Below are 26,709 nucleotides of genomic sequence, written 5' to 3'. Positions count from 1 at the left end.
ACATTCAAGGGGGGGAAAAAGTTACTCTTCCAATTAAGGAGGCTGGTATTTAAAGGCTAATTCAAGATAGTTATCGTGGACTGCAGTAAGCGTAACTGCCTGGTCTCTTAAAACTTCAAAAGAATTTACAACCTGTACTTGAAAATCCATTAAACTGTGCCTAAGGGAAATTGATGGACTTCTGATATTTGAAAGCAGATTCCTATGTAAATAGAGAAAATTAACCAGTCTAATTTTTAAGCTAAATTTAGAATCTTGGACAGTTCTTCCAGAGGGGAAGAAGGAATGGGAAAGAATAGACAATATTATATTACAAATTTTTTTTACATTTTAAAAAATATCAATAATAATTGTCTTTTAATTACAAAGATTCTTGATTAGTCTTGCCAGAGTGAATACTTTGCAGTGATCAGCTTCATGAAATGTGGCCAAAATTGTAGCAGTTTTTGTCAAATTGTGTTTTTCCAAATGATTTTTCCACTCTTGGTGGGGGACCCCAGTGATTTTTCTGGCCACTTAGTTGAAGTAGGATCCTGGTCCCAGTGACACCGATATAACCTGGAGTGTTGCCGTTGCCTTGTGAAGGATTAGTCTTTCAGTGCTTTACACAAGTTAGTTAAACAGAACTGTAACAACTTATAGGGCATCATTAGTCACTTGATAATCCATTAGCTGTGACAAAAAGGCATGTAAGTTCGGATATTTAGACCCCTACTGTTCTCCCTACCATGTAGGGAAGACTTCAATAGTGAAAAATGCATAGCCGGTGGGAAGGGAATGTGATTGTCTTCAAACTCTTACCTGTCATGGCAGGGGGAAAAATGCCAAAACTAGCAAATAACTGATCATTAGAACTGCTGATTGGAGGGGTGGGAGGAAGGTGGGGAGAAAAATTTTTGTTGGGGTACTACTTTAGGCAAAGCAAAATTTTCTTTGAAAAAAGCTTGAAATATTTAATTAACATAAAATGAGACATTCAGTTTGACTTTCAATTGTGATACCCTTTTTCTTAAAACAAAACAATACTTCAAAATTTGAAATTTTTCAAGAAGAAAGCTAACATCTTCAATCCCCTGCAGTCCTGATGAATAGATCTGTCCCTCAAAAAAACATGTTTTCAAAGAGCTTTGTGTTTTGTTAAACTATCTAACCCATCACCAAGTCTAGTTGCATTCTCTAACCTTTCTCTTGAGTTCTGCATGCAAAAGCTTTGCTTTGTCAGACATCCTGCTGGGCTGTCTAAGGAAGATATTGTTTTAGCCGGTTTAAAGGTAATTTATCAAAAGGTTGAAAATAAATATTAATGCAGTCCTGCTTGGAACACTTGTACCTTCCTTAATACTGTGTGCTGAAGACCTCGTCTGCTTCTGCAGCAAGTCTGTGATTATCAGGGTCTGCTCTGATGGTAAAGTAATGTGAAGGTTCACAGTTCAGTGGCTCAAGAAAATTACAGTAAGTATCCAAAGGTGCTGCAAGCTGGAGTGGCAAGGTTCATATAGGTTTAGGGCCAGATGGTGTTCTGATGTTTTTATATATACATGGAGGAAGCAGATAGTGCCTCTAGGCAAATATAATATTCTTAATTAGCTGAGCAGTGCTGTCTGTCCCTGTTGACAAAAGAACTCAGCTAGATATTCTCCCCCATTTGCAAAAGAACATTTATTTAGGTTTGGGAAGGTGAGATCCAGAATGTAAAAAATTACTACTAGGAAGAGGCACTCTTATTAATTGAGTTGCCTCACATTATGTAGAAAAGCCTGTGTATTTTTCTGTGCTCTACTTGGCACATTGAGTCATTGGAAACTGTCTGTCCCTTCTTTAAAAATGGCTTTAAGCTCAGTAATAAACTGAGCTCTGGAAAACAAGATAACCAAAAGTAAAAAACTCTTTATGGACCTTGGTGTAAGCTCCCATTTCCCCAGCTGTAGGAGACAACAATCACGACTTCTAAAGCTTTTCAGAGTTCTTTGAATTTCCCCAAGAGGTACAATAGAAGTGCAGCGTATTAGATGAGTGCCAGGCTTTTGTGCAACTGCAGCGGTTCTACTAAAGAAGATATTGGCCATTGTGCTAAAATAATGTTGCTGTGGTATTGGAGAGATTCTCTGCATTGTGTTAATATAGATTAGTAATAATATGCAACACAGACAAAATGTGTCAGGCTTTATTAATACTGATAGCAAGATAAAGCCTACTATTGTTTAGGTGACAAAAGTAAAGGAGGCCATGTATTGAATTTAGCAGACTCTATCCATTACTTGGTAAAAGCAGCAGGTATAACGTGTCTCCAGTGTGTGCTGCTTCATTCTTCTTGATGGGTATTCAGACAGGCGGCTAAATTGGCGCTAGTTTGAGACAGTCTTGTGATGTTTGATCTCTTACGCTAAACAACAGAGTCTGCTTAAACCCAATTTAATATTGACCTTTTCCATGACCTGGATTGTGCAACTTTTTGTATCCCTATGAATAACTAAAGTCAGTTTACCACACTAAAGAAAAAAAAAAAAAAAAACCAGCTTGTAACCCTTTAGTATGCCACATCCATATCAAATGTATGCTTTGAAAACAATTAAAAAAAAAAAAAGTCTAAACTCTTGAAATACTGCAAGCTGCCTTTATCTTTTAGGGGAAGGTAATTTAGGTATATATTTCCTTTAACAGTAGATTTCAAAAAGATTTTCTGCCTTGTTTTACTTAAAACTGTAATGGAAGAACTATCCCATGTCTTATGTCTGTGTTATGCTGTGTAGTCACAATTTTTCAAATGGCTGTTTTACTTTAGATGGTAAGGTAAACAGCTGGCTGTGGAAGATCTCTGTCAGTTGCAGATAAGATCAAAAATATGTAGATATAACACTTTATTTACTTAATTCAAGGAGTGTTTCATTTGTTTTTTAAAGGATAAAAAACCCCTTACATTAAGTGGTGGGCAGGTGCGTAATAATATTTATGTAAGTGGACAGTAGATATTATGGGGATTTGCAGGGGAAATTGTTAACATATTAAAATTGTTAACGTATTAAAAGTCAAACTGCACAGTTTGAGCACTAAAAGTCAGACTGGAGAGTTTAAGCAGTAAATATACATGTGAACAAGAGCAGGTCAAAAGAGGCTCTTTCAAAAATAGATGTGTTTCTCTCTGCATTTAGAACCTGCTGTGTACTTTGGTAACACTCAATATCAAGTGGATGAAAGTGCTGGTTACGTGGAGATTCACGTCTGGAGAACTGGAACAGACCTGTCCAAAGCAGCTTCTGTCATGGTGCGTTCCAGAAAAACAGAACCAGTGTCAGCAGAGGGTGAGTTACTCTTAAAAATATCCTCAGGTTGCTTTAGAGTATGTGAGCATGAAAATGGGACATCTGGCATTCACTCTTATTGATCTTCAGTGTATATACGGGGTGAAAAAATTAAGTAAAAGACATCAGACATGGATATCTCAGGTAGAAAACATAATATTTGCATCCCAGTTGTGTGTGGCAGGGACAGCTTGGCTAAGCTCACTGGCTTTCTGCTGGAGACTGCAGAATGGATGTGAATAAAATGATCGTTAATTTAGTCGCACCTTAACTGATGGCAGACAGTGGGAGAAACAGTTGGAGTGAAAGAGAGAGTATTGTCTTTATAGCACTGTGTTTCCTTGGAATAAAATTGAATTTACAGCATATATCTGCGGTTGCCCTGAAGTGATGCTATCAGTACATTAGCCAAGGAAGCTTTGTTTATCTGTGAGAGCTGGTGTGTCTGAGATTTTAGGGTCTCTCAGTTACTCTGGAGAGAAATTCTGGAAGGCACCACCAGCGTGATTTCCAAGGATTTTCTAATGTCCAACACTGACCCAAAATACCCCAAATCTGGGGACTGTCTTTGTAAAACCCTTTTTTTGTTTCTTAGTCCCAATCAAAACTCATTTTCCCTATCAGACTTTGGGAATATTTAGGCTGGCCAAAATTTTGCAGTGCTGTTTAAATATGCTGCTTGACTTGCTAGCTGCTATATTAATTTTAAGGAGCAGTTATAGCTCCTTAAGGTGTCAAGGAATCAGTTGCATTAATGAGAATTTCTCTGTTCAGCCCAACAAATTGACGACACACTGGCAAGAGATAGATAAGGCTTCGGAAATTTTCAGATTAATCAAGCTAAAAGCAAAATTGTCTTTCTTAATATGTATGTGATAGATTATCAGATTTGCTAGCAAAATAACACAGAATTACAGCAACTAGTAATGCAGCATGTATGATTGAAGAGACGGTTAATTAACTTATAATGTACATATATGAAAATAGAATTTGACTACAGTTAATGAAGAACAGAGAATTAGTTAGCAAAATAGACAATGTATGTGATTAATATGTGAAGACTCACTTTTTAGGTGAAGAATTATGATTGGGTCCTACAGGATTTTTGTGTTGTATATAAAGTAGCAAACTAATCTTGCATTTCTAATATTGTATTCTGTTAAAGTCTAATTACAAGATTTGGAAAAACTATCCTTTTCACTCAATCTTTTCCTAATTTCAAGTATTTATAGACTTTTGCACACAAAAAAAATACTAATACTGTTGCATATGAAATGCCTATGCACACAATGTTTGATTAAGGAAAGAACAAAACCTGTGCAAGAATTGTGGTTCTTCATAACGTACAGAGCTGACCAGGGAGGTCAGCTTTTATGCAGGTAAGTGTTTCTTGTCTCTAATCCAGAGGCTGCAAAATGACATGTAAAAGAAAAAGGCACAGTTGCTGCTAAGTATGTAAATTGCAACATACTGTGACAAAGAAGGGAAAGAATTGCTGTCATTACAAACAGCAAGTAGAATGTTTAAAAGGGGATAGGGAGGAACACTCTGGTTAAAAAGAATGAAAAATTACGGAAATAGTCAGAATCTCAGTGAAACAATGGGACACAAACGAAAGGAAGGCATGAAGTCATTATACAACTTCCAGTCTAGATTTAATAGTCTCATACACACCAAAAAAAAAGTCATTCTAGGCGTTTTCACCTGCACTCAAGCTGCCTGCTTCTTTTAGTGATGAGACAGTGGTAACAGCATAATTTTCAAGCTCAGTCATCTAGCCTAGTGCAAGACACTTTTTCTTAGGGTATCAGCTGGAATTACTCTGGGACAGACTTCTGGTCTTTTAAAGGTAAGTAGCTAAGTAAAACCTCATGTTTGTAGTCTAGAGTGGAGCAAAAGGGTTAAATTGCTGTGATCATCAGGTCTGTTGCGTGTTGTTGAGGCTGTAGCCTGTTACTTTGCAGTTTAAGGGATCTTAAACAAGTTTTAATTGTGCTGATGGCATAAAGAGTAAATGATGATCCAGATATGTATTTGTGTGTGTGTGTTGCAGTGTATGTTCATTGTTCCCAAATTTATTTGCATGTGACAAAAATCTAAATTAAATTTTCTCCAGGGCAGCAATAGAAACAGCCGCAAACATGTTTCACAAATGTACAGGTGAATGTTAACATATAGTAGTAACTGACTGTACAAGTGTTGTTGCTTCCCAAACAGCTGGAGTTGATTATGTGGGCATCAGCCATAATCTGGATTTTACACCAGGAGTCAACATGCAAGTGTTTCGAGCGATCATCCTTGATGATTTGGGCCAGCCTATTCTGGAAGGTCCGGAGAAGTTTGAACTAGTTCTTTGCATGCCGGTGAATGCAGCTCTTGGAGAGCCTAGCAAAACTACTATCTTTATCAATGACACCATCACTGACTGTAAGCATAAAGAGGGCAGGGGAGATTTTTATCAAGGGTTTTTTCTTCTAGTGTTTTAAGTGCACTTAGAAGGTGGAAGAGCTCTTTTGGCAGTAGCATAAATTACTGTGGGTGTAAGTGCTGTGATATATCATTTACCCCAACTACGTTATAAAGATTAACAGCTGTGTGCTACACCTGAAGTTGGAACATAGGGCTATAGTGCAGGTTCTTTACTCTGGCTTGTCTTCCATCTCATTGTGTACTTGAAGATACTGTTTTGGACAAATTAATATAATAGTGGAACTGTGCCATGAGCTAAAAGTACATTTATTTATGCCTGGTGTATTAAGGCGATTTGTTTGAATGAATATTCATCTTGAAGGTAGAGAACCCATAGGGAATAAACTTTTTTTTCCTAGTAGTTATTTGAACACCAAAAATTGTGGAGAGCTAAGTTTTTCAAGTAATTATGCAGATATTTATGCTTAAGCTACTGCATGAAGCTGTAAGTGTATTGTCTCTACTAGGGGGGCATTAAGGGAGGGAAAAAAGGTAGGTGTAAAACTTTAAAAGCAAACAACACTCAACACAGCACCATTTAGAGGTTCTCCAGCACTTGGTAAATAAACCAAGCTGACTCTCAGCAGTCGCAGGTTTCTACAAATTCACTGCACTTCAAAGACTTAAAGAAGCTATATTGTTTTAGAAAGCTCGTTCTCAAACAGAACTCAGAAGAGCAGTTACAGTTTCACTGTGAAATACTTGTTGAAGTCAGTGCAAAGTATGATACGGACTTCAGTGGAGATAGAATTGTGGTCACCACCCCTTTTTGGCCTTGTGGTATGTGCACCTACTTCCTCTCTGCATCAAAGGTAAAAGAGACTGCTTTATAGAAAATAATCTCACAGCTCAGAAATGGCTCAAATGCTGTTTTTAAGAGTCCTAGCTACTGTGAGAAGACTTGTGACAGAATTAGTACTAAGTCGGAAATTAGTTGCTGTAGACCAGGAAAGTATTTGAATTCTTCTACATTCAAAATCCTTGTTTAAAAAGCATGTGTAAATCTGAACCTTATTCAGATTGTTGTAAAAAGTTAACAAATAAAATGCTAAGTTAAAGAAAACTACTACTTTTTTTTTTTTTTTTTAATCGAGGAACATGGTTAATATTTGCTGCCCGTGTGTGAGGGTCCTTTTCAACTTGTGTAACATGTTCTGTTGTCAGTACCCAAAGTCCAGTTCAAAGAACCAATGTACATGGCAAATGAAAAAGATGAACAGCTGTTGGCCCTCATTTATCGAAGCGGTGACATTAACCATAAATCCACAGTGCGTTGCTATACTCGCCAGGGTTCTGCCCAAGTTATGATGGACTACAAGGAGAGGCCAAATACAGATGATTCTATAGTGGTATTTCTCCCAGGTAAGCTTTTCCCGTTGGAATTTGAAAATAATGTGTTACTTTTGTCTGACAGGTAATCTGATGGTAAATAAGAGCTAGACCTCCAGGACATTCTGGGAGTTGTTATGCCAGTTGAGCTTCTGTGGATGAAGAAGGTGGCACAGGACTATTTAACAAATAGTTTTGTGACTATGACAGCAGCACTTTCAAAGGTTTTTATGGCCAAAGTTGGCCAATAAAGAATTCAGTAATATTGAACATCCTCTGCTACGCTTTTGAACATAGCACTTGTTCATGAGAATAAACAGGAATAATACTGATACAGTGCCTTCAGCAGAGGAGAATGAGAGCAGCAGATTCTTTGCCATACAACACCCTGCTGAATGGTCCACGGGTTGCTGCTTAGTTCCCATTGTGGGAGAGTCATGGGATTTTTCCTTAGCAGAGATTGACTCACAACAAAAAAATTAAGTGTACCAGTCAGTGCTTGTCTCTGCTTCCATGTTCTTGAGACTGTCTGTTCTATGGCAAGCCTGAAAATGTATGGGGGTTTGGTTTTGGTTTTATCCTGGTCTTTTGTGCTCCTGTGAAGATAATGTCTTGTTCATACCTTCCTTCAGGAGAAACTGAGAAGCCCTGTATTGTAACTCTGGAGAATGATGTAATTTATGAAGAGGAGGAGGAATTCAGATTGGTGCTTGGATCACCAAAAAGTAATTCTACTTTTGGTGCTTCCATTGGAGATCAGAAAGAGACTGTGATCAAGATTAAGGATGAAGAAGACAGTGAGTTTTGTGTTAATTGTTGATTATATATGTAGCTGCAAATGACAAAGTGGGACTAATTCCATTCAGTGTTTCTTCAATGGTTTTCAAAGTACCCAGTACCAAGTTTTTAAAAAATCTGTCAAGTCCTTTATTTTTATGTTTTGAATTTGCACCTTTTTAATCTATTCTGAATGCATCACTGGCTCTGCCTTTTGTGAGATAATGGGAAGATAAATTCTCGTGTTTATTTCCATTCCATTTATTGCTCTATATGTGTTGCTTTGATAAGAGTGTCATAAAATTGACTAAGTTGAAAGAATCATGGATACCTTGGGTCAAATTCACAGAACTTTCAGGAATATAATAGGGACTTTTATGTACAGATTGTACAGATTATGCATCTGAAAATGTCAAATGATGTGTAAAAAAACCAAAACAAACCCCCAACCAAACAAAAAACCCATAGTATAATTGATAATGCTGTAAAATGGACTCCTTACAAGTCATAGAGAGTAATTTAAGAAAATCAGATTTATCCCATACCTTTGTCAAATCAATTAGAATAATTAAATTATAAAAGTAACTGCTTTCTTCAAAAGCTAAACATACTTCATCTCTAAATATTCCAGTCTAGACTCCACTAAAGCAAACACTAGGGGACCAGTTGTTCTCCTTTTAATCATAGCTACAAATCTGAATTCCAGTTTCCAAAATATTTCACACAGCAATCAATAAACCAAATAAATTAATCGCCAGACAATGACTTTTAATTTTCAGGTTTGTTATGACCTTCTCATTTCCTTTGGACCATCCACTCTCAGATAAGGTATTTGCACTTGGTCTAGTTGACATGAGTAAATTATTATTTTTTTTTATGTTCAGGTTTTTGTTGTGTTTTGTTTTTTTTTTCTCGCCTAGAACCAGTGATTAAATTCTCTGAAGTAAAACACAGTGTTCAGGAGCCTCAGGAACCTGGAGAAACTGCACTAGTAAGAATCCATGTTCTACGCCTTGGCGATAGCTCCAAAGTATCTGTTGTCAGAGTGCACACAAAGGATGGCTCAGCCACCTCAGGGGAAGACTACAATCCAATGTCAGAAGGTAAGGGTGCTTCGTTGGGTGTGGGGGTGAGAAACATTAGTTTGGAAAGTGCCTTCCTGCAAATGAATGCTGGACAGGAGCTGAATTCTTGTTTTGATAACCAAATGGCAAGTTCTGTACTTTAGACTAAGAGTTCCTACTTCACTTCGTGTATTTGGAATAGGAGATTTGAGTGTTGTCTATTTTTGTTTTAATCTGAGTTAATTGTGGGACCTGTGAGGGACTGTATTAGCATTGAATTGGATGTGAGATCCTGTTTGCTCTGGGCTACTTTGAATTTCCTAACCTGAAATGCAAACTCAGGACTTCTTCATAAGAATGAAAGTTCAGCCTAGTTCAGGCTGTCATGTATCTGACACATGTTTGAGCAGTATTTGGTTCTTGAGTTTTGCCTTCAGGTCCCCTGAGCTGGCAGAGGATTGGGATATTGTTATGATAGACAGGGATGCTTTTCATAGAAAAGCCCACTCCTGGGAGCCGGCACCCAAGTCCCGTCTCCCAGGAAAGAGTCCAAACCTCAAGGTTACATACCCATATTCTCTTTCTGTGACCTACTGCATTTCTATTTGCTTTCCTTGTAGTGACATGGTTTTGATGGAGTGTCACCCTCACAGGAACAGTTTTATAGCCTGCTGGTTATGCAGACTCCCTAGGGGAGTAACTTTACTATCGTGTCTCCTGGGGAGGTATGACCTTGAATACAATTAAAGTAAAATGAACGAATAAGGTCTCTCTTGAGTATTCATGCTACTGACTGGGCTGGTGACAGAAAAATGTGTACCACTTCCTCCTGACTTTTAGCAAGAAATAACAATCCCCACTTGGTTTCTGGAGGAAGGACCACAGATGCCTGTTTCTAATAGACTGTTCTTGTCCTGGGATTTCATGTAGATGAACTTGTCTCCTAAAGAGCTAATGCCAAGTATGTTGATTTTTCAGCTCAAAGTGCAAGTGTTTTGGATCCTGCATAAATATGCACTGCAAACGGAGCCTGAGGCAGTGTCCATACTGGTATAATAATGTACCTGGGACCATTCCTTGGCATGCAGGCCCATTTTGTTGAACTTTCTTTGCCACTGAAGCATGCAGACCCACTCTGTTGAACTTTGATGCCGAAGCAGGATATCTGCATGCAAACTGCCTCCCTGGCCCACACTAATTCTGAACTGTGTCCAGGAATTGTTTGGAAGAAAGCTAGTTGGCTTGGCACAAAATCATATCAGGATATTATGTTTTGATGTTATTTTAAGTCTTCCAACAAGTTAGCAATATCAACTTCTATTTATTTTTTCTGTCCAGCAAAAGTGGGTTAGTTTTACTTGGTCATTGTGCTGAAGAACAGATACTAACAGCTCATTCTCCTACTACATTTTACTTAGAGCAAAACCATGTTATTGCAACAGAATACATTACTTGAATGCAATTGGCAAAGAAAACAATTGTTTGGCTCTTGATTTTGCATTAATTTGTAGGTTTTTTTAAAATCAGATATTGCATTCAAAGAAGGAGAAACTGAGCATTTTGTTGAAGTAGAGATTCTGTATGATGGCATAAAGGAAATGAGAGAAGCGTTTACTGTCCACCTGAAAGCTGATGAGAACATGGTAGCAGAGACACAGGTAACCACTGTTGGCAACAAAAGTTGCCATTTGTAATGATATTTTTTTGTTTTTATTCATATAGAAACATCTAAAAAACCTTGTACTCACAGCATGCATGAGAGCCTGGTATTCATATGCTCCTGTGGTTAGTTTGGTGCATAGCTGTCTAAATACTGGTATAAATTAGCTGTAAATCCACACGCTTGGAACAAAGTCTAGAAGCGTTGAATTACAAATTTTATGTGTGACCCACTATATGCTTCACAGAGAGTTTGGCATCTTAGGAAAGTATAGTGCACTAACTGTCTTGTAGAAGCCTGTTCTGACTTTTCCCATTACAGATGGTGAAAAGTATCAAAATACTTAAAAATATAAAAAAGAAAGCAAGAAGCTGTGATTGGCAGGGGTTTTTTGTATTAATAGTGTCTCTGGCTGCTACCAGACCCAGTACAATGGAGAGACTGTGTTGGTCCCTCTCTAAACATGTGTGGAGAGATGTGGCAGCAGCAGCAGCTGCAGCCATGCCATGGTGCTCTGATCAGTGCTCTGCATCACTTCATGGGGTCAAGTATGGCTCCGTGAGGCCTTCTCACCCATTCCCACAGTAGGAAGTCTGTGGGCAGGGAGGAGGGCACCAATGGGGACAGATGGGCATAGATTCGTCTTCCATTTCTTTATTTTGGTGAAGAGGAGGAGAGCACAGCAAGTGTTAGAGCTACTACAGTTCTGAAGAGCACTGCCTGCCATTTGGGGCTATATTTAAGATCTAATTTGACTCAAACACTAGCAACTTCTTACTTCAGTACTATATACAGTAAATTACTACATGCAGAGAAACTATGGCCCTGGGATCCATTACATCATGTATACCATACCTTGATAAATTTGTAGGCCACTATTTTAAAAACAGAGGCTCTAAAATTAACATGCAGTCTTTATACTTAAGTTGGTAAAAACCTAAACTGGCTGTCAAGTGAGATCAAATTGATGTGTAGGCTGAAGCTGGTCTCTGGAATTAGTTCAGGAGAGTTATGGGGTTTGTTTTTGTATTTTATATTTGTGGCAAGGTTTTGGGGGGTAGATGACTCAGGAGTGAAGTTGAGCATGGGAAAATGAGGAGGAAAGGTGGTGTCTTAATGTTTGCCTTTGTTTCTTACTACCCAAATCTACTCTAATTGGCAATAAATTAAATGAATTTTCCCCAAGCTGAGTGTGTTTTGCCCATTAGAGTAACTGGTAAGTAATCTCCCTGTCTTTAGCTGGACCCATGAGCTTTCTTATCCTATTTCCTCCTCCTGCCATGCTGAAGATGGGGAGTTAGTGAGCAACTGGGTGTGTGTTTGACTGTTTGCCAAGGCTAATTTTTTAAAGAAAAGTTGGAGTATTTTTATTTCCCTTTTCCTAACGTTTGGGGAATTAATTCTTCCTTAATTTTTAGCTAGTTGCTGGTGAACAGGGTTTAAGTGGAAAACCTGTAAAAACCACTGAGTAGTGAGTCTTCCTTAATACAAGTCACCATTTTATCAAAGAATCCTGGGTAAAACCATAGTGAGGTTGGTGGCAGAAATTAAGTCACAAGCACTACTTCTCCTCCCTCTGTTCCTTATTTTCGGCAGTATATATAACCTTTTCTCTCTCTCAACTCAGATGAATAAAGCCATTGTGTACATTGAAGAAATGGACAGCATTGCAGATGTGACGTTTCCAGCTGTGCCCCAGGTTGTCTCACTTCTGATATATGACGATACTGCTAAAAGCAAAGAGAATCCACACCCTCCAACCGGCTATCCTGTTGTCTGTGTAACGGTAAGGCTTGTTTCTACATGCTTTTGTCCAACTTACTCATTCTGTGCTCTGGAGCATGTAAGAAAATTGAAAAAGTATTCAATTCTGGAAAATGATAACTAAAAGCTGTTGGCAAGACAGGCTGTTGCTGCGTTAGAGGCACTTGCTTAAGTCTTTCTGCTAACATAACTCAGAAGGCAAGCTTCCAAGAGAGGGTCGCTAATGCCCCTAACCTGTGACAGCTGTTTCTGCAGTGTTTCTTGCTGATCTAAATAGGTCTTTGGTACTGGACTGTGCTGTCAAACTAATAACCAGTTCCAGGGGATGACTTGGACACATTGAATTAGAGCCAGAAGAATAGAGATTTCTAAACCAAAAGCCGAGCAGGCAAGAAGGTGAGGAGGAGCTAAGTGCTGCCCAAACAAGGGCCGTGCCTGGGCCATACAGAGCTTTCCAGAAACTGTATCCTGGGCTTTGTGAGCAGAGCTGTGCCGTGAGCAGCTGAGCAGCAGATTTTACCAAAGTTGACTGAACAGCCTCTGGTATCAGCCATCTGCCCCATCTGCAGGAGGCTGCTCTCCCAGACAGAGTTGGCAGAGGGACACGTACTTGTGTGCCTGCTGCTGCTGTGTGAAGTCAGGTGTTTTAAGCTGTTGATCAAGGATGATTTTGAGGGGGGCGGGAAAGCAGCTGAATTTTGCACTAGCAAAAGGCACACATGCATCTTCATTCCTGCTTGGTTCTGTTGTGGGGGAGCAGCAACAGACTGCTGGGAAAGGTGCACTTGTAACTTCGCAGCTCTTTGCCAGGGATGTATGAATTCAGGCCATTCATTTTATGTTTCTAACAGTTTCTCATTTATTAGAGTGGTTTCATGCTGGGATTTTTCAAGCTAGTGTGTCTGAATTTGGGAGAACTGACTTTGCAGTTGTCAGATAAGAGTTCAGTTTTTGGAGTTAGCCCTAGCATTTTCCAGGTCTGCATGGTCAGAGGTGACACATGAATCATAACAGCAACTCACTACTGTCTGGGGTTTAGTTTTTTGATTGTTTGTTCTTGTTTTCAATTCAATTAAAAAAGCCCCATGGCATTCGTTCATATCCCCTCAATTAAGGGGAAAATAGTGTGCCTACGGGAAGGTCTTATTTTGCTGATACAGTAATAAGCACGGTACTGTTAGAATAATGCTTAACAATTTGCTTGCTTGGTGCGGGTGTAGGTAAGAATAGATAACCCCCTTTATTTTGTGTAAATGGCAACCCATAGGCATGCAATCCCAAGTACTCTGACTACGACAAAACCGGATCCATCTGCGCCACAGAAAACATCAATGATACTCTGACCCTGTACCGCTGGCTTGTCAGTGCTCCAAGTGGGAGAGATGGTGTCACCAGCCCCATGAGGGAAGTGGACTCCAACACTTTTTTTACCAGCACCAAATCCATCTCCCTGGACTCTATATACTTCCAGGCAGGCTCCAGGCTTCAGTGTGCAGCTCGAGCTGTGAATGCCAATGGTGATGCAGGTCTGGAGCTGCTAAGTCCAATTTATACAGTAAACAGAGAGGAAGGTAAGTTTTTAATGATGGGAATTAGGTAGCCTTTCTTGGGAAAAGATGAGGTAGTTTTAGCAGCTGAAGGAGGTCTGCTATGGATTGTTTTGTTTTAGGGCATTAGTGCTCGTACGTTAGTTAATTTTTTCTCATACGCATATGGGACTGTTGCTAGTGAAAGGCAAAATCACCTTGTAATCGTCTCATCAGCTCTGATATTTCATGAGTTTGCTCCCATCGTATGTCATATGTAAGTGATTGGTGGGTTTATGGTGATGATTATTTTTTACACCTAATTTGACTAGTGACTAAAGCAGAATTTGACTTCCCCAGTCTTGGGTCCTTTGCTTTTCTCAATATATATATTTCAAATACACCTCTATTTCCATGTGTTTTTAGTTTAAACAACACAGCTACTGACACTGAGAGCAGTTTGTAGTTGTATTGAATTTGATATTGTCTAAAGGCCTGCAGACTAAAGACAGTTAAAATACAGGTGCTGGAAAAGGGTGGGGGCATGAAATCCATGTGGAAATTCAGATATTGCAGCACTGCATGCATAACTTTGCTGAGAACTTACGCTATGGCTGAGAAGGCAAGGGGATATCCTAATTCTGGGTTTAGCCTACATCCCTCAGGTTTCTTAACTGTGATCTGTATCTAGGATGTGTACGCCTAATCTATTGCTTTTTTCCAGAAATTCAGATGAGGAAAATGCATCTTTTTGCTCAATCAGTTAGTGACTAGACCAGTTACTTGGGAGTTACTTCAAAGTCCTATTCTGCCCAAATTAAAGCAGAAGCCTGACTTTACTGCATCTCGGGATTCACAGGGCCATAATGTTGGGTGCTAGGGGGTGACTCTTTGCCTCTTTAGACTAAAATGTTGTCATTTTAGTCAGCTCACCAACTATGCAAGTGGATCATGCTGTGCTTCCTCAGCTGTTTTGTGCAGTTCAGTCCCCCTGCTACATCTCTGCTATGCAGAGTCCTTCACCTCCATCTCCTCTAGCTGCAGTGCAAAACCCCTGGGTAGGATTGACCTATGTGGGAAGAACTGAAAAAGTTTTGTGTTACCATGATATTAGTGATGGTCCTGTTGTAGTGGCAGTGGCTTGTCATCAAGACAAGACAAGGCTTGTGGATAGAAGCAGTATTCTTTTGTTAAGGTCGCAAGTTGGGGGAAGGAAGGGAAGCTTTGGGGCATGTAATCCGGACTGAAATCCGTCAAGATTTTAGGCAGTTGTGGTCATGCCCAGTGGCTGAAAAGTAGCTCCCTTGAGACTTTCAATTGTTAGCAAGTTAGGCAGTAGCCTCTGAGGTTTCCAAGGTTCCCTGGGGCTCCTGTTAGATTTATAGGTCTAAAGTGGCCATTATGCACCATAGGTCCTCTGTGGATTTACCGCTATGCTCCTAAAGTGCCAGTTCTTTGTGTAATTTAATCAGAAATTATCTTTGCCTCAGTCAGACACAGAAAAAGAAAGAACCTGAAATCTCTCTCCAGTGTAAGTGGTGGACCCCGCAGAACTACACAGACTGCCCCTATGTATTTTATTTAGCTGTTGTCTGCAAGATGTCGGCTCCCCTCAGGCAGCCTGTTTTTTTGTGGCAAGAGCTCAGGTGTGGTTGTGAACCACCCTGCCCTTCACCTCAGTAAGTGATGGCTGCCAAGGTAAATGCTGATGTAAAGTGGCCATCTCCCCATTTCTAGGGAGGAAGAACAAATCCATGGAAGGAAGAGGTCAGGTTCTTCAGCTGCTGCTGGGCATAGAAGGGTTTCCATACTTCTGCCCTTGCCTCTCTGGAAAAGGACCTCTTCGCCCTAGGAGTTAGACCAGGCAGCATAGGAAGAGCTGTCAGGAACTCCCTAATCAGCGTGTCGATGTTACTGCATTTTTCTGACCTAGCTCTATGGACAGACATCTCCAAGCCGCTTAACACAGATATGACACAGTTCAGCAGGCATTTCACAACCTGTCCTTCCCGTTTGCTCAGGTCTTTGCCAACCTCGCATCCCAGGAACAGTAGGAGCAGAACCTTTCTCAGCTAAAATTCGCTACACGGGTCCAGATGATCCTGACCATCCCAATCTGATCCGACTAACAGTCACAATGCCCCATATGGATGGTAAGCATCAAGTGGTGAGAGTAACCACTTAATTAACACATGCTGCCTTGGACATTTCCGCTTCCACAGGTTGGTCTCCACAGTTGTTTGCTGTGTTGTGGCAAAACCATGAATAATCCATGTTTAATGAACAACTTGCCAATTGCAAAGTTAATGTATGGATGAAACATTGGGCATCCTTGGCTCCTATGTTTCTGACTTCAGCTTTAAAAATATGTTCACAAACAGTTAACGAATACTTCATTTGCTCTTTTCCATTCAGGCTGTTAATGAGTCATGTGACATTTCTGTTTTAGGAATGCTGCCGGTTATCTCCACGCGCCCCTTATCCAACTTTGAGCTAACGCTTAGTCCAGACGGCACTCGTGTGGGACACCACAAGTGCTCCAACCTACTGGACTATAATGAGATCCAGACCAAACATGGCTTTATTACAGAGGAAACTAAGAACGCCAGAGCAATTGGAGAAACATCACCTTACCAGTACAGCAGTGCTCTGCGGTCCGCCAAAACCTTGCGTTTCTACCAGAACCTCAACCTTGAGGCTTGCCTTTGGGAGTTCAGCAGTTACTACGATATGTCTGAGCTGCTGATGGACTGCAGTGGCTCCATTGGCACAGATGGGCAGGTATGTGGCACTGAAGCACCTTCCTCTCTCAACAGGAGGAGGCTTTGGAAGCACAAGTCCAACAGAAAGTGTTACTAAGGATTGCATGAGAAAGGATTTAGTTGCTATGCAGGTAGTTTGATATGTGTTCCCTTAGCACAGGTGTTTTTATAAGTACAGATTTGTTCCTTTGCACTGTATTTCTGTGTACAGCCACGATTCATCTTCCTGGTAACTGAGCACAGCTTACTGCATTGCTGTTGCCCCTAGTCTGGATTTTAGAAACTGCTTTTTTGACTCAAAGAGCTTATCCAAACTGTGTACATCCTTGTGCTATTGCCCAAAGCCTGTGTAGCAGCATGTTCAAAGGAGAGGCTACAATTTTATTGCCTTACAGAAGTAAGCTGTATGTGTAAAGTATGTTATTAACCCTGGAAGTGTGTTCTAAGGTTATAGAAAAAAATGCTTTTTTATAAAAAAAAAAAAAACAAACAACCCAAAACATGTTTAATTAGACACTCTAATTTAGGCTTAGATCATTCAGGCTTTAGGCAGAGCTGTTAGGTAGGTGAGATTTTATAAATAGAAGCTTGGTTGATAAGAAACAAACAAAAAAAGTTTACCCAAAAAGTGATTTTGCATTTACTTGGAAAATAACCCAATGCACAAGCGCCCTACAGCAATTGCACTAAAATTAGAGGAGATTCTAGGGGGCTGTAGAGCCTCTGTGCTGACTCCACCTTGAATCAGCCTTGGCTCAGCAGCTTGATGCTTTCCCATTCCATAGGTGCTCAACTGATGCTCAGTGGCCAAAGAAGATTTATGTACTATTGTCTGCTTGGCTGCCCATTCTGGTTGCTTGTTGGTTGCTTGGTAGAGACACCTCCATAACTCAGGCCATAGTTTTAAATTGCACTGTTTCAGGGTGCCATAATCTATAGAGTTCAATCCATTGTAAAGGTAGGTGTTATTTATAGGACTAATTTCTAAATTTGTGTTTGATTTCTGAATGCCTAAGGAATCTGGTTGTGCTGATCTGGAATTTTAATTTAGGCCACCTTCAATTTCTATGGAGTTTGTTTTGAAGGCTTTTTTTTGCCCTTTTTTCTTCTTTTTTTTTTTTTTAATTCCAAAGTAAAACAAAATCTTAGATAGTCCTTGTTTTGGAGAGGTATGAACCCCATTGCATTAATTTGGCAAAGACGTAGGGACACTATCAAGTGAGGTGGTTTGCAGCACCTGAAATAATAGTGATGTCAGTAACAGATGAAAAATTTTTCTGTGCAATTTTTTTTGCTTAGGTTTAAAGAGTGCAGTTCCTGAGAATGCAAGGTTGGCAGTGAAAGTAATTTTTTTCAGGTTGCATGCAGTAACCTGGTACCTCAATGTTTTTCAGGTCTTAAATCTGGTGCAGTCGTACGTAACTCTGCGGGTGCCTCTCTATGTCTCCTATGTCTTCCACTCCCCTGCTGCCACTGGTGGCTGGCAACATTTTGATTTGCGGTCTGAACTGAGGCTTACCTTTGTGTACGACACGGCTATCCTGTGGAAAGATGGGATAGGCAGCCCTCCTGAATCAGAGCTCCAAGGTGAGCCGTTTCGGATGCCGCCATTTCTAAACTCCATCCTATTCAACATTCTTGTGATGGGAGATGTGTGGTCAATAACTCGATGCTTTTTAGCCTTCAGAATCTCAAAAGCAGTAACAGCATGCTGATTCCCTCAGTTAAAACACACACCCAAAGGACAGTTGTTTGGTTTTTAATGCCATATGTTACTAAACTAGATGTTTTGAATCTTCCCTCAATTGCATGATGCTTTTAATCTGTAAAAAATGAGATCAACTAATGCACAGACCAGCTGTAAAGCAGACATTCTTATGGAGAGAAAGACTCCAGTGCTGAATTGGTACACAGTTACAGGGTGACGAAGGCACTTACCTGGCCCTGTGCCGGGGAAGTGCCTGCAAAAGGGACCTTACTGGAGTGAGCAGCCTTGGTGTCTGTGTGACAAAAAGTCCCAGACCCCTTCTTTTTCCTGCCTGCACTCTGTTATGTCAGCATATGTGGATATACTTCAGGTGAGTCTGGTCTTATGTCAGCAAAAGGGAGAAAAAAACCCAAACCTGCCTTAATGAACTGAACCATTAGCAGGTGTAAATGAGTGCATTTCTTCTGAAGTTGGTGGGTTTGGAGATCTGTCTCAAAACAATCAATGCGAGAGGGTTTAATATCTGTGAAGAGCACCAGGGTTTAGGTAAAGTGTTTCAGATCTCCAGACGCAGAAAAAATATGAAGAGCCTCCCTTCAAAAATGCGCTCAGGAAATGCTGGTGGTAAAATCATTGGCTTTTTCCTCCCTAGGCTCCCTCTATCCCACGAATATGCGGATCAATGACGAAGGGCGACTAGTGGTGAACTTCCGAACAGAGATTCGTTTCTGGGGCCAGCTGGTGGTGTCCCACCCAGGTGTGTACCCAGCCTGTCCGCCTCTGCTAGCCAGAGTCTCTGTAGTGCTGTCTGCCTGGCAGAGGAGAAAGGTATCACAGTAAAGGTTCCGTCTCAGCGTAGGAGGGGAATAAGTAACCAAGGCACTTCCTTTTCTGGGGTGTCAGTTGATTTCTTTCCATTCTCTTGCTTCTTTGCTTTTGTGTGCTGATTTTAAACCTTTCCAGGCATCAGTATTAATTATGGCAAATTATAATTTGCCTTTTATTCTTTCAGGAACATCTCTGGCGTCAATGGTGATGTCTGCTGACCACCCTGGCCTCACGTTTACACTCAGTCTGTTACGAAGTGAGCCAACCTTCCACCAGCCTGTGCAGCAGTGGAGTTTTATCTCCGACTTTGCTGTGAGTTTGCATTCACACTTGAATTTAGGGCAGCAAAGGGAATGTCAGTTTCTAACATACTTCCCATGCAGTTGTCAGCACTATAAGATCAGTAAGCATCAACTCATTTGGATGCAGTCACGTATTTTCATTACAAAATGACCAGTCAGAAGTCCTGGTGTCCCCGGAGTTTGAGTCCAGAGGCCTGAATCTGTGCTCCTGCTAGCACTAGCTGGTGCCATTCACTGAGCAGGCCAGTGCTGGAGCTGTGGCCTCTCTTGAAGAATTTGCCTTAATGTTATTTCCCTTGGCATTGCCAGGAAACAGTGATCCAGGAGTTGCTGCTGCTGTTACAAGAATCTGGATTTTTCCCAACATGTGGCAAAGCTGCTTAGCTCCTGCTGAGCTCAGGAGTCAGTGGGAGCTACTGTGGCCCCAAAGCCTGTGCCTCTAATAGGGCAGAAAAGGCTTGCTTAAAAGTGTCTTGCTTCTGTGAGAGGCACACAGCCCAGTTACTCAGCTCTTGCTGAGCTGGCAGGAAAGGAGCCGTTTGCATTCACTAAAAATCCAGCCAAAATCATATTTTCAGAGAGACTTAGTATGTTAGATTTGGACACTGACATGTTTGATTCCCACCACCACCGTGGCAAGGCCAGTCACTCAAAGGCCTCATAGTAGGTATTCTGTATTAGTCCTCATTTACAGACAAGTACAGGACAGACAGCACGTGTCAGTGCTTTGCCTGTGCCACTGAAGCGCGCTGACGGTGTTAGTGCGTGAGGTAAAGCACCCTGATCGTAAGTGGCAATGTCCAAGTTTGTGAAAGTGTTTAGGATGCTGCTGGGAATTCAGCTTCACCTCAGGGGCAATGTGAGCTGAAAAAGTGATTGTTCAGAGGCTGGAGAAACGCCCATTTCTCTAATCTTTTTGCAGGTGCGAGATTACTCAGGTACTTACACTGTGAAATTCATCCCTTGCACTGCTGCGCCTGGTCAGCAATATGCCCTTCCTGTCATCTGCAACCCACGGGACCCTATTGTGTTTGATATGGACATCAGGTTCCAACAGGTACACCATCTTCCTTAGGACTTACACATTTTTCTGTGAAGCCTCATGGGCAAAACCAGCCAAAAGCAAATTTAGGCTCAAAGGCAGCTGTTCTGTAACCACTGAAAGAGATGTTTTGGCATAGCCCATCTAGTACCAGTTGTCAAGAGAAAATCATGGAGTATTTCAGATGGCTTCGGGAGGAGTTTTACAGTGCTTGTAGATTGCTCTAGGACTCATCTTCCCAGGTGAGATAAAATCAGACTCAATTAATTTTTTTCCAGTAATTAAAATCTTATTTTTCCATTTATTTACCTCATCGTCCAGACTATTCCCAAGTACTTTGCTGTTTTTTTTCAGGAGGCAGGGGCTGAAGGGGAAAAACATTTCAGTTCTAAGCAGGATTGTTTTCAAGAATAACTTGTGGTCCTGAGGTTGATTTTTAAAACTGAGATTCAATGTAATAGAATTTACATTGGGGATCTTGTATCAAGAGGGTCTTTTTCTCAAGCAGTGGGAAACACTTCTTTCCGAGTTAGTATGGCTTTCTGACAATTTTCCTGTATATATTAAAGGGAAAAAAAAAAAAAAAAGCAGTGTCTCAAGTAGCAGTAACTTACTATTGTAGACTGTTAGAAAGACCAGGTTTTCTGTTGCAGTTAGCTTGAGGAATGACTTGAATAGCATTTGGAGAGCAAGGGCTCTGAATCTGAGACTAAACTTCCAGTGAACATACCAAACTTTTAAAAACCTCTTAGTATAACATTACATCCTTCAGTCAATACCTAAAAAATTGACCTGATTTCCTGCCCACCTCCGGCAAAAGTACTGGATACCTCAGAGGCCCTGTCAGTGTCAGTCAGAGCCATTCAGCCCTTTTGACCATTAGAACTGCTCTTTAGCCTTCTGCTTCGTTATCCAGTTGTGTGGCATGCGTGGTAAGTCTGGAGACAGCTGTATTACATGCAAATTAACTGAATGTCTCCGTCTTGTTTGCTCAAACAATTGGTGTTGAATTTAATTGAAGGATACTACTTCAGCAGTAGTCTTCCTGCTGACACCTTGTAACGCAGGACACGAATGCTACACAGGAAAATGGTTTGATGAGGAAGGAAATAACCAGAGTTGCGGTGGCATTTGCATATTAAGTTAATTTTGCACTTTTGTGTATATAATCACCACCTTATGACTGTTACCCCTAGATGCTGGGTTCATTGTGGTCAACAAGGTCAAACAGTGCCATGAGACACTTTGGTTCTTTACCTTGTTTCTGTGTGGGAGGGCCGTTTGCCTTCTGCTCCCCTCTGCACCTCCCTGCCGTGACGCACGTGGTGGGTCTCGCAGCGCTCCAGAGTGCCGGAGCCACAGGGCAGGCACGGACCCGTGGCCCAGCGCCGGCTTCCTCCACCCAAATGTGCCGGGCTCAGTTGGGCTCCTGCAGCCGCGAGGTGTTTGTGGTGGGGAAGGCAGAAACGTGGTGGGCTGGGAGCAACCTACCCTTGCACCAGAGGAATTAACCTACTTGCAGGGCAGCTCCTGCGTTGTCTCCAGGCAGGGGCTATCGGGCCAGGTTACTTTTCTGGACAAATTGCAGGCGGCTTCTAGGTCACGAGTGGAACATGCCCAGTGCAGCCGGGGCTCAGTAGGGGCAGATGAGGTTTCCCATCCTGTGCTCCTTGGTTTGGGAATGCGGATTGTTGTTTAGAGTAGGGGAGATGAGTTGGTGTTGAGCTAGGTTCTGGTCCTGATCTAGTTTTATTGGCCTCTTACCCACAGCCCTGTTCTCCCAGTAACTTTTGCAAGTGTCACATTGCTGTCCTGTATCTGAGGCAACAGATATCTTTTGCCGTTTTACTTGGCAACGTTGAAATAAAGCACTACAATTGTGTATTTTGATGGGTTGTGATGAGAAGCACAACAGGAGGTTTATGTACGTATGTAGGAGGAATTCTTATAAATGCTGTGCACTGCTGAAGGGTTTTATCAGCACATTGCTACTATGGCAATGGTGTACAATGACCATTGTAAAGCTACATCCAAGGTGTTTTTCTGATCATTTAATTTCACTTTTCCCCCACAGGTCAGTGACCCTGTGGCAGCAGAGTTCAGTCTAAGTACTCAAATGTTTCTGCTGTCCAAAAAGGAGCTTTGGATATCTGATGGATCAATGGGATTTGGAGAAGGAGCTGATGTAGCCTTTACCAAAGGTAAAAAAAGTCAATTGTACATTCAGCATATTATGAAAGATGAAACAGAACCGCTTTTAACAAGAGCTGAATATGTATTTTACTAGTTTTATAACCCATACATGGTCTATGTATTTCCACTGCAGAAAAGTAAAATACAGAAGCACTAAAATATGATGTAATTTAGTGTTGTAACAGGCTTTAGTTCTGTTTATGGGCTCTGAGAGGAAAAGCATTCCAAAGGTAGGCGCAGAATTTAGGTGCATATATCTGAAACTGCAGTTCTGAAAACTCTGCCTCAGTTACTGTGTAATCACATATTCCCCTCACTCTGGTTGTTTTGCTTTGAAGCTGCACGGACTAGAACTTTTTGCCCCATTTTGAGGGGGCTAAGTAATTGCAGTAATTAGGTTATTCTAGTCAGAAATGCAGGAATTAAATACTTCTACACCTGAGGCTCCTTGACTTGCTTGTGCAGCTGTTTTCAAGTGCAGACTGGATGCATAATAACTTCAGCTGCTCAGACTTGTTCTTGATTTTTTTTTTATCCCCCCCCCCCCCTTCTGGCCCAGGGCAGAGGCTCTCACACACTGTACTCACTGACTGGAGCTGTTATCAGGTTCCACGGAAGCTCCTGGTAATGGCAGTATTGGACCAAAAATAATTTTGGTTTTAACTGGCCCGTTACTTGAGTTATCAGTCTGAAACCCAAATGTCCTGTTAAGAACTTTATTTTGCTTGATATAATGCTGTCAGGTTGGATAGTTTCTTATACGCAAATATGGGTTGCCCTCTAGTGAAGAGAAGGGAAAAGCTTGCTTAAAAAAGAACTGCACTGCAAGAACCACACGGCAGTACAAATTGTAACAGAAAATAAGACTAAAGCCCATGATAAATTAGTAGTAACAGCCGTGGAACATCCTGTCTTCATGTGCAAAGGGAAATACAGTTAATGCTAGACAATTCCTGTCCTGAGAATTTTTAACAACAATGGTTTGGTAATAACTTGATTTAGTAATTTTAAATTGACTGGTATAACATAAAATGTATTAATCTGCTTTACTAGGATCTGAAATCTATGGCCGGGTGATGGTGGATCCAGTTCAGAATCTTGGCGACTCCTTCAGCTGCAACATCGAGAAGGTGTTCCTTTGCACTGGTGCCGATGGGTACGTGCCCAAGTACAACCCAGACAATCAGGAATACGGATGCCTGGCTGACTCACCCTCCCTCTTGTACAGGTTCAAGATCCTGGTACGTTATGGTAGCATGCATTTTTAGATCCCTGACTTCCATGTGAATCTGCAAGTACTAAACTTACTTCCTTTAGGATAAAGCTCAACCTGAGACGCAAGCAAGAGTCTTTGGAAACCTGGAGTTTCATGCTACATTGGCAGCTGATCATGCAGACGCTTTTCCTCTAGTAAAACAGCCTGGTTCTGACGGTTTCAGCCTGTCATCTGCTCCGCTCTTCCAGGTAAGTTGTCCGATAAGTATATCACAGAAATTCTTTCATGTGAAAAGACAACCGAGGTGGAGAACAGAGCATACAGGTAATCATGGGCACTATGTTAGTCAGCGGCAGACTTCAGCAGCACATTTACTTTGTTCCCTTTCCCTAACAGTGTAGAAACAATGACAGCATTGCTTTGTAACACTGAGCTTATAACCCTTCTGCAGCCTTGCTATTACTGCAGACGTGTACACCTGTGACTGGGGGGAGAAGTCACTGATTTAGCTTACCATGGGGACCTTTTTACCTAAGCAAAAAACTAAGAAATTAGACTTTATTTTCTTGCAGCTGGGGGAAAAAAAAAAAGGTAGTTGGTTTGTATATGGTATGAAATTAAAAAAGACAACTATGCATCCTGCTTTAAGTCAGACTAATTCAAATTCCTGAAGGCTTTTTTTGGTCTCCTGAAGTGGGGTGGTTCTTGCCTAAATTAAGACTAGTGTTTTGTTAGGTAAACGCAGTAGCCTTTTTGCATTAACACTAGAAAGAAATAGAACATAGTTTATCTGACCTACTTCAGCAGTCTGCATTAAGAAAAGATTAATCCTATCTCCAAGTGCCTTTTTCTGCCGTTGACTTTAGACATATTTGGCAGCAAACTTGGGACATCGGTCTGGATGAATCTGATGCTCGGTGTGTTCCAGTTTATAGTAAATGTGCATGGGGCGATGTTCTGGTTTGTTGGGATTTTATGTGTGTGTTTGTTTTCTTTAAGGTGGCAGCTGGCCGAGAATGGTACATTCACACTATTTACACGGTCCGATCAAAGGAAAATGCACGCAGGCACAATGGCAAAAGAAGTCTTGACTACCACCATGTGCTGTCCTCTGCTAAAGGAAGAGTTAGCACCACAGCCTTTAAACGCAGCAGAAGAGCCAACCCAGATGCCCTGGCCTTCGTACAAGACATTGGAGCAGATAAAAACAGGGGCACGAATATTCAGCATATTGCACTTGACCGTTCTGACAAAGCTGTCATCACCCAGAAAGACATGGTCCCAGCTGGCGTGCCGCACCACAGGCCAGTTCTGGAAATCACAAGCGGGGACTCTGGAAACAGTATTGTACCTGTTACTGGAGGCTTGACAGGACTGCTGGTTTTGATCTGCACTGTGGTTGTAACTCTTTTTTTGTTGAAGCAGAGGAAACAGCCCTCTGCTGGGAAAAGCAAAGTGCCCATCAGCCACTCCAGCAGCAGTGACAGTTCAGAAGTCTAGCCAATTTCTTGTGTGCTTGTCTTCTAACATGTAACTTCACCAAAAAGCAGACTCTCAAATCTAGCTCTTGGCCTACTTCTTTGCACAGACAATTGGCTGTTCCGGTTCTAATGCTGGTTCAATTATTTGTGATGGGCAGCTATTTCTAGACAGGGTTGGTATACTAGGTTCACGTGTGAGTCATGTATTTATAGAATTCAAACTAGTGCTCCATGAATGGGAGTTGATGCTTTTTTCTTTTTTTTTTTAAACCTAGTTTTTCTTTAATGTCTTGAATATATGCAGCTGTAAATGTGCCTTATATCCACCACGAAAGCTTGGTGCTTAGAAGGACGCTGGTTTTGGTTACATGTACAGTATCTAGCTTTCATGTAACGGCTTTTGTTTTTTAGGGTTTTGTGTTTTTTTAAATAGTTATTGCTGGGGAAGGAAGAAGGTAGTAGTATTAGAATAGAAGCTAAGTAGTAGATAATAGTAGTCTTTTAAATGAGTGATATCAGCGGTTTTGCCTCGAACTTTAATGAGGACCTCGGACATACGGACAGCGGTGGGAGACTCACACAGGTAAGGTAAGGCTGTAATTGCAATTATCTGTAAGGAGAGCATTACACGTGATCAATGAGAACTGGAACTGTATTGTAAAGCCACGCTAGAAAAATAGTATGTTAATGCTTAGGTGCTGGCATTAAGTGCTTTCAAACATGCTTAAACAGGTTCTAATACTTCAGACCAATACTAATGACTGCTTTCCCATATTGTACAATAATTGCCTATCTTCCCTTGCTTGATACGACATTATAGCATCAAAATACAGGCAAATACTTCTAAAAGGTAGCTTATTTTGCCAGATGGCAGTGGGGGAACACACTTGTATCATCTAAAGCAAATACTTTGCTTCGTTTTTTACTTCTACTTGAAAGAAAAAGGATTGTGACTAGTAGGATGCCATTTGGGAGATTAAGATTTAGTTCCTTTTGCTCTCTGTATACTGGCACTTGAGATTTGTTAGCACAAATGAAGTGCTGTGCAGCTGTTTAATCCTTCTGTTCTGCTTCCTCTGAAGGTTTTTGATGGTGTTTGGCTTTTTTTTTTGTGAAAAGGGATGCTTTGCAAAGGGATGCTTTTAAAGGAAGGCTTCAGCACTGCAGCATTTTTGTTTAGGGTACACTACGCGTAAGCAATTAGACTGATGCCTTCTAGGGCTGCCGTGACAATTCCAATTGTAAAGTGTTGTAGATTGGCTCTTAACTCTACTGTACGTACCACATTC

General features: G+C 41.0%; 1 protein-coding gene across 1 annotated transcript in view; it reads left to right on the top strand.

Annotated features, from left to right (window-relative positions):
- LOC104831398 (FRAS1-related extracellular matrix protein 2-like) overlaps positions 1–25,367 on the top strand; it is a gene marked incomplete at both ends in the record, with an annotated part of 31,396 nt that extends 6,029 nt beyond the window's left edge. The window contains 18 exons of the mRNA XM_010566949.1: positions 3,150–3,299; positions 5,517–5,726; positions 6,933–7,130; positions 7,730–7,894; positions 8,795–8,977; positions 10,466–10,596; positions 12,226–12,384; positions 13,630–13,933; positions 15,910–16,041; positions 16,338–16,669; positions 18,045–18,237; positions 19,011–19,115; positions 19,371–19,498; positions 20,411–20,545; positions 22,605–22,731; positions 23,777–23,964; positions 24,041–24,187; positions 24,939–25,367. Of these exons, the coding sequence (XP_010565251.1) occupies positions 3,150–3,299; positions 5,517–5,726; positions 6,933–7,130; positions 7,730–7,894; positions 8,795–8,977; positions 10,466–10,596; positions 12,226–12,384; positions 13,630–13,933; positions 15,910–16,041; positions 16,338–16,669; positions 18,045–18,237; positions 19,011–19,115; positions 19,371–19,498; positions 20,411–20,545; positions 22,605–22,731; positions 23,777–23,964; positions 24,041–24,187; positions 24,939–25,367 (3,416 nt within the window). The remainder of the gene's footprint in view (positions 1–3,149; positions 3,300–5,516; positions 5,727–6,932; positions 7,131–7,729; positions 7,895–8,794; positions 8,978–10,465; positions 10,597–12,225; positions 12,385–13,629; positions 13,934–15,909; positions 16,042–16,337; positions 16,670–18,044; positions 18,238–19,010; positions 19,116–19,370; positions 19,499–20,410; positions 20,546–22,604; positions 22,732–23,776; positions 23,965–24,040; positions 24,188–24,938) is intronic.
- Between the last annotated feature and the right edge of the window lie 1,342 nt (positions 25,368–26,709).

This window comes from Haliaeetus leucocephalus, unplaced genomic scaffold (assembly GCF_000737465.1).
Source record: "Haliaeetus leucocephalus isolate CR32 unplaced genomic scaffold, Haliaeetus_leucocephalus-4.0 Scaffold220, whole genome shotgun sequence".
NCBI lineage: Eukaryota > Metazoa > Chordata > Aves > Accipitriformes > Accipitridae > Haliaeetus > Haliaeetus leucocephalus.
This window is presented reverse-complemented; position numbering and strand designations above follow the sequence as displayed.